General features: G+C 49.9%; 1 protein-coding gene across 1 annotated transcript; it reads left to right on the top strand.

The window, feature by feature from the left end:
* PDZK1IP1 (PDZK1 interacting protein 1) lies at positions 1-6,917 on the top strand. The gene is made up of 4 exons (XM_026054286.1): positions 1-67; positions 3,761-3,869; positions 5,972-6,067; positions 6,845-6,917. Exons 1-4 carry the CDS (start codon positions 1-3, stop codon positions 6,915-6,917), a joined length of 345 nt encoding a protein of 114 aa, XP_025910071.1.

Here is a 6,917-nt window from a genome sequence, read left to right as displayed (position 1 = left end):
ATGCCGACCCCGCGCCTCGTCGCCCTGGGGCTGCTCCTGGTGCTGGAATCTGCCTCCTGTCAGGAAGGTGAGCCCATTGCTCCAGGGAAACGGAGGCTCGGGGCGAGCGGAGGCTGCGTGCGGCAAGCCCAGCGCGTGCACTGTGGCTCTGGGCACTGGGGGGACCCCAAAAGAGCTGTCCGCAGAGGGGAACCGTGAGATTACCATGCTTGGAGCTTTGACTTCATGTACGTGGGGGCAGAAGGGAGGTTCGGTGCTACAAAACCTCCCCCGAGATGAAGCACGGGCAGTTTTCCTCTTATTCAGTTCGGTGTTGAAACTCAGGGCAGAGATTTATCTCACCTGGTTACACAGAGGTAAAAACAGCTCTGATTTATCTCCGCACTGTGATGAGTAATTTGTTTTCTTAAGGTTTGCTTTTTCTCTCTCTCTCTCCTCCCGCTCTTCCCCAGAAGAGCCCTGTGCTCGGCTGCTTTCCCTGCTCACTGATAACTCGTATATTCTCCTGTTAATCTTTAATGCCAATCGCTGCTGAGGTGGCAGGGCAAAATATTTCCTTCTGCACACTGAGCTTCCACTGCCTTCCTGAAGACTTGATAGAGACATTTCCTAGCACTGTCACAGTAGTTTTATGCCATTTGTGGAAAAAAAAGGGGGGGAAACATGAAAGAGTATAACCAGGAGTAATTAAAACTAATCTGATCCTGCCAAAGTCCTGGAAAACTCCCTCCCCCTTTCTCCTCCTGATGCCCCAACCTTGACTGCTCTTCCTGCATTTGTTTACCAAATTGCTAAGGATTTAACAGTGTGGGGTCTCCACTGTCAGCAGGATTAAAAGGTTTGCTGTTGCCTTGAAGGGGGAAAAAAAAAGGCTGCAGCAAGAGTTTAGAGCCTGCAATGACTTTCTCGGACGTGACAGAGCACAGGGAAGGGCCGGTTTTCCGAGCACTAGAGAAAGATGCATCTAGGCACATGTATGTGTATTTAAACAAGCCTGGAGTATGAAAGAGTCACAGCGGGGGCAAGAGCTAATATTGACATTTTCCTTGGTTGTGTTCATGCCTGCAGATCCACGGGCACTGATGCATGGTCAGCACAGGGGTGCACCCAAATTGCTTAGTTTGTCCAAGAAAAAACCTTAGAGGTGGGAAGTGGGTTGCTTGGGGCACGTCTTGGTGGCAAGGAGATGAAGCTGGAATTTGGAGCAGGATGTCTTCAGCTCCTGAGGTACAGAGAAAATGTTCAGGCAAAGCTTTCCCAGGCTGGGCCAGGCTGCCCAGGGCACGTGCAGCTTGTGGGGACACTGCTGCCCTCGGCTTGAAGGCTCATGGAAATAGCTGCTGGAGTGAGACTTCACTGGAGGAAAAGCACCTGGTGCCTCCCAAGACTTGCTGCCTGGAAGTCTCCTACCCATTTACCTCTTGTGCTGAGCAACCGGGAGATGAAAGTTTTGAGATTTTGTTCCCCCCAGTACAAGCTTATCCAGCTTAGTCTTGAACTCCCTTAACCTCAGCAACAGCCTCACCAAGGGCTGGGTCTGCGCTTCACTTCTGAGGCTCGTGTGGAAAACCCTGTCTCCAGCAGGAAGGATTAAGTACAAATAATAAATAAATCTGGCAGCCAAGGACAGGGTGAAGGAGGAAGTGGCGCTGGCCACAGCCAAGGGTGGATTTTGTGGGTGTCTCTGGGGCTGCACCCATGCACAGGACCTGCTCCACCACCGTGGACGCCCCAGGGCAGTGCCAAGCCGTATTCCTGCATCCAGCTCATCCCCTTCTTGCTGGCAACACTAGCTGCTGATGCAGGAGGTTTGCAGTTGGAGCACACTGAGACAAGAGGGAATTTCCGTCTGCATTCCTCTGAGTGAGTTTGGCCCCGGGACTCCTCAGTAAACACATTTAAGTGCTTCTGCTGTTTTGATCCAAATTCTCAGTTTGTTAAATTGAGTAGTGTTCCACCTCCACAAGGAAAATATTTTTTTGCTGCTTTTGTTTTTCTAAAAGCCAAAGTCCTCTTGCAATGATGTGACCCCAAAATCGGGGACTCCTAAAAGGCAGCCATCCAACGGTGATGGCACAGCTGTCAGCAGCGGACCCAGTGTGTAGCTGAGTGTGGATATCTAGCCTGCAATTAGAGTTTGCTTAGCTGGCCTTTATTGCCTCCACTAAAGATCATTTGCAGTTTATGGCAGAGATATGTCTGCTGCAAGCGCCCAGCTGCTGCACACCTCCAACCCCAGAAGGAAGCCGCGGGGCAGCGGTACTTGACAAAGCGGAGGACACCGGTGACACCGTTCAGCTCTGCTGCCCATGGCTGTCCCCGTGCTCTGCACCTCTGCAAGGGCTCCCAGCACGCGAGCTGGCAGCTGGCATGGAGTGGGATCTCGCACAGGCTGAGGTCTGATGCTCGCTGGCAGGGAGCTCTCCACCTTCCCCTCTGCCCTTCCCAAACTGGGCTGAAGGTGGGAGGTTTGATTTATGCAGAGAAGTTTATTTTTAATCAACAGAAATGAGAAAAACCTTGCCTGAACAAAGCGATAACCAAGTCCTAAAAGGATGCAACTAAACATTCTTTACCTTTCTCAAGTTCCCCTTTCAACACTTAAAGACGGGTGCAGGTGTATTTAAGTATGACGGTCCATGAGAAGTGTTAAACCAGCAGTTCAAGCAAAGGACTGGATACCTGCAAAGGACCAACATTTTCCTTCTCTCTTGGTGTTGGCCTTGAGTTTCTTCTGCATCCTGGAGCACATCTAACAGCCCTCCTGCACCTCTGTGAGTGTTCATGGGACTAGACCATGGCTTGGGCATGGTTAACAGAAGAGCAAAACTCTTTTTTCCAAATATTTTTGTAGACAGACTTCTTGAACCAAGCCAGGCAAGTGATTGTATGCTAGCAGTGCCAGTGGATGATGAAGTCCTGTCTGGTCAGGGTTTTGCTTCCTCCTGTTTTTTCTCTAGAAAGCTTCATGGCCCAAACAACAAGCCAGGCAAAGGCAGTGCTGCCCCCTGTGATGGACTGTGGTCAGCTAGGGACCAAAAGGCAACACAGCGGTTTCACCAGCAAGGTTGTTTTGCAGGTCCCTGCCCCTCAGCCCTGGCTATCTCGTGGCTAAATAAAAAACAAACAAACAAACAAAACCAAATTGTATACTGTCACCATTTCAGGGTCCTTGTTTGACCAGGCAGTATTTGGAAAATAACAAGGAACATTGTCTGTGGGACCTTGGTATCCAGAATAAACAGTTGGTTGAAATCCCTCTTCCTTCTTCCCCCCAGCATTTTAGACAAATACTATCATTTTAGCAGGTCCATAGCTTCATCTATTAGCAATTCTGGTGTTTGTTCTATTTAACCTTTTCTCCTCCTTTGCATTTATTCACAGGTGTTTAAGAACTGGCCTTTAGATTTGCTACCTCTACACATAGCAGTGTTTGTGCTTAGGCTCACATTGTAAGGACAGTCAAGGTCTGCCATGCTCTTCCTGGGAGCACACACAAAAATGTCTGTGCTCTTTGTGACACTTCCCCCTCAATCTCTGATTTCTTCTGTTCCCGGTCAAGGATTTTCCTTCAGTTTCCCCTTGCCGGTGCTGCTTTCTTAGCTCAAGGGCTGTGCTGATTTAGCAGCATCATGCTCTGCTTGGCTTTGCAGGGCTGAACTCTTGACTGGACACCACTGAGGCTGGTATGAGGACGCTAAGGTGACCTAGTAAAGTACAAGGATGTGCTTTTAATATGTGTTGCCCTTTCCTTCTGCAGCCCGGGGTGGCCTCCAGCCGTGGTTGCAAGGCATCATCGCAGTGGTTGTGTTCCTAGTCCTGGTGGCCATTGCTTTCATGGTCAATAAGCTCTGGTGCAAGGAGAAAGAGTAAGTGCTGGGAGTCCCAGGCACCCAGGGGTTACTTTGGGCTTGGCTTAGCACTTGCTGTCCCAATGTGTCTGCACGGGTCACTTCTAATTGCCCCTTAGATCTGTGCCAGTGCTGGGAACATAGCGACCATTGCACACAGTGAACCAGAAACAGATGGGATAGACTGCCCGTCCCGCACTCCGGTCATAGCTGCCTCTTGTAGTCAAGATTCTTCTTGGGTCTAACATGAAGAAAACAAAAGAATGACCACCAGAAAGAAGTATTTGCCTGAGCATGATTTGCTAAAGATTTGAAACTGGTGGACTGAATCTTGAACTGAATTTTACTACATCTGAATCATGAGCTGATTCTCTATGAGCCATCAGAGGAGAGTAAAACTCTTCCTGAGAAGTGGGTGCTTTCATGGCTTGTTGATGACAGCTCCCTTGGTCTTATTCCCAGTGCATCTGCCATGTGTTTACAGTGTGCAAATTGAACTCATGCAGAGAACCGAAGCGGGAATTCATGAGCCAGGCAGCTCCCTGTGTGGAGCCTGGGGCACAGGGAAGCTAAATGGACGGATCTGAGCCCATTGGAGAAGGCTGGGCATGGACAGTCATGCTTGGTTTACTGCAAGCTAAATGGGCACACAGGCTGCTGCTCATCCCTGCTGACCCATGACTACTTGCTAAGCTGCAATAACCTGATCTTGAATCTGAGCCCAAAGCCGAAGGAGAGGCAGAAGAGGGACTACAGCCTTGTTCCCAGTCACTGTCCCAGTACAGGCACTTTGGGCCTTGCACCAGTGAGAGGTTTCTTATATCCATGCAGCTGTGCAACCTCTGCAGGTGTGAGGAGAAAGATCTAGTAGGGCCTAGATATATCACTGTACCCACTTCATCTTCCACACATTCGGCTCCAGTGCAAGCAAATATATACGTATACATGTATTTGCTTATATATCTATATGCTTATATATACATATGCATATATATTTGTGTGAGTATGTATACATATTCTGATTTTTAACTGGTTTTAGTGTCTCTGGAGGCATTCTGCAAAGGCTGGCCTGAGCTAAAATGCAGTCTTTGTTTGCCAAAGAAATACCATTGTCCCTAAGTTGAGTCAAAGGATGTTTTATCCCACAGAACACACATCAGAGGTGGTGTCTCCCATTCCTGCCCTTGCTTGCCCATGCTGGGCTGCCTCTGCCCAGGAGCCCAGAGGTGTCCCTGGCTCCAGCATCAGGGCTCGGCTGTGCCAGCAAGGCTGGCGAGGAGGCCGGGGGGGATGGCAGCTTGTTTTAATTAATCTGGCCTGTCTTCAGAAGAGATGCTTGCAAAGCTCAGCAGCCTGGCATGCTGCCAGCTCGGCACTGTCACTTTGACAGCAGTTATCAGCTTAAGTCACTGCCTGTTTATGCCATTCTGCTCCTTGAAAACGTCTCAGAAATTGCCCTTTAGCGAGTGCTGAAGGAAGCAGCAATGTGCATATGCAGTGGAACCGAGTCCACCCACCACCACCAAGCACTTCTGCACCTCTGGGGCCATTCAGTCCATGGGCTTGTTCCCGTCTGTGCTTCTTGGCTCCAGCTAAGGCTGTTCCTGCCTCGCAGTTCCTTCTAAAAAGGATTCAGACCTAGATCCAAGCGGAAACCCTTGAGCTGAGCCTGTGCGGATGTACCCGCACACAGACACACCCTTTGGGACGGCACGGAAGAGTCTCTGCACCGTGTGTCAGGGACTGTAGGTGATTGTTTTGCAATGGGCCACAGTGAAGAAAGCTGGAAAAACCTGTTAGCAGGAGAGAACAATCCCAAGTATTGATAAATGAGTCTGACTGAGAGTCGCAGCACTGTCACCAGTCCAGACTGGTGCTGGGAGTGCCAGCAGCAGGCACACAACTGGGTTAAGATGGACCTGGAAGAGCCCAGTCCAGAATCTTGGGACTCCATGTTTAGCTGGAGGTGCCTCTGACTCACAAGGTCGCTGGTATCTAGGAAGTTTTCCCTCCCTGGTGTTAGCAGGAGCCCCCGCTGCTCTTCCCTTGCCCACACCTGCAAGGTTTTCCATTGTTCTGCCTCAGTTCCTACCAACATGCTCTTTCTTCTCCCCTTCCAGGGAGAATGTTGAGGCGGTGGTGAGCATCGGAGAGAAGCATGAAACTGTCCTCTCCAATGGCCGCGAAGGGAGATACGTAACCGCAGCAGACTTCAGGTGAAAGCCTTGCTCAGGACTTCCTCCTGGCTCTGGCTCTGCTCTGGGCATGCAGAGGCACAGCTTGCCTCCCACTCTGGCTCTCACAGACCCCATGTACCTGGTTATTCTGCCCAATATCCATCACAGGGGCAAAGGACTGGGTAGTGAGGAATCATCCAGGCCTCCCTTTTCTCTGCTTTTCCCTGCAGCCAAGCCCCATAGTCCACCTACCACCTTGTAACCTGCTACACCCTGCTTTTTGGTAATGCTGCATCATTCCTTTGAACAGGGGAGGTCAGAGCCTCCAGACCCCTAGGTCTCCAGACCTCCAGCCCCAGGTCACCGTTCAGATGCTGGGTGTCAAAACAGTCTTCTCTATATTAGAAGATTACACAGGCACAGGAGAAATATTATTATTATCTCTATAAATTAATCTGCACTAGGTGCTCTGGAATTCTGTTGTCTCACTCAGAGAGGGATCCCTACCTCCAACTCAGCTTTTTCCCTTTGCAGGTAAATAGTCTGTGAATGAAAAACCTTTAAGATCCTGTGGTGGCCTCCATGCTTGTAACTTCTTACTCTGGTACTGCTGCAAACGTAAAGTCGATCAGTACGTCTGACACGTACGTGGTCTTACAGTGGGACTTGGTGGTCTTGAAGGTCTTTTCCAACCATAATGATCCTATGATTATATGGTCAGGGGCCTCTGCAATATCATGGAGGAAGCTGTTTTTGCCAGAGTCCAGTCTCACTCTGGAGTGAGCTAACTGTCTGTGCCTTCCTCTCCCATTCCAGATCCAACGAAAGCGAGTATACCTACGAGAACATCGTGGAGCCTGAGGAGAAGGTGGTCACCACTGCAATGTAG

Source organism: Nothoprocta perdicaria, unplaced genomic scaffold (assembly GCF_003342845.1).
Source record: "Nothoprocta perdicaria isolate Ctin4 unplaced genomic scaffold, notPer1 scaffold_0, whole genome shotgun sequence".
Taxonomy (NCBI): domain Eukaryota; kingdom Metazoa; phylum Chordata; class Aves; order Tinamiformes; family Tinamidae; genus Nothoprocta; species Nothoprocta perdicaria.
This window is presented reverse-complemented; position numbering and strand designations above follow the sequence as displayed.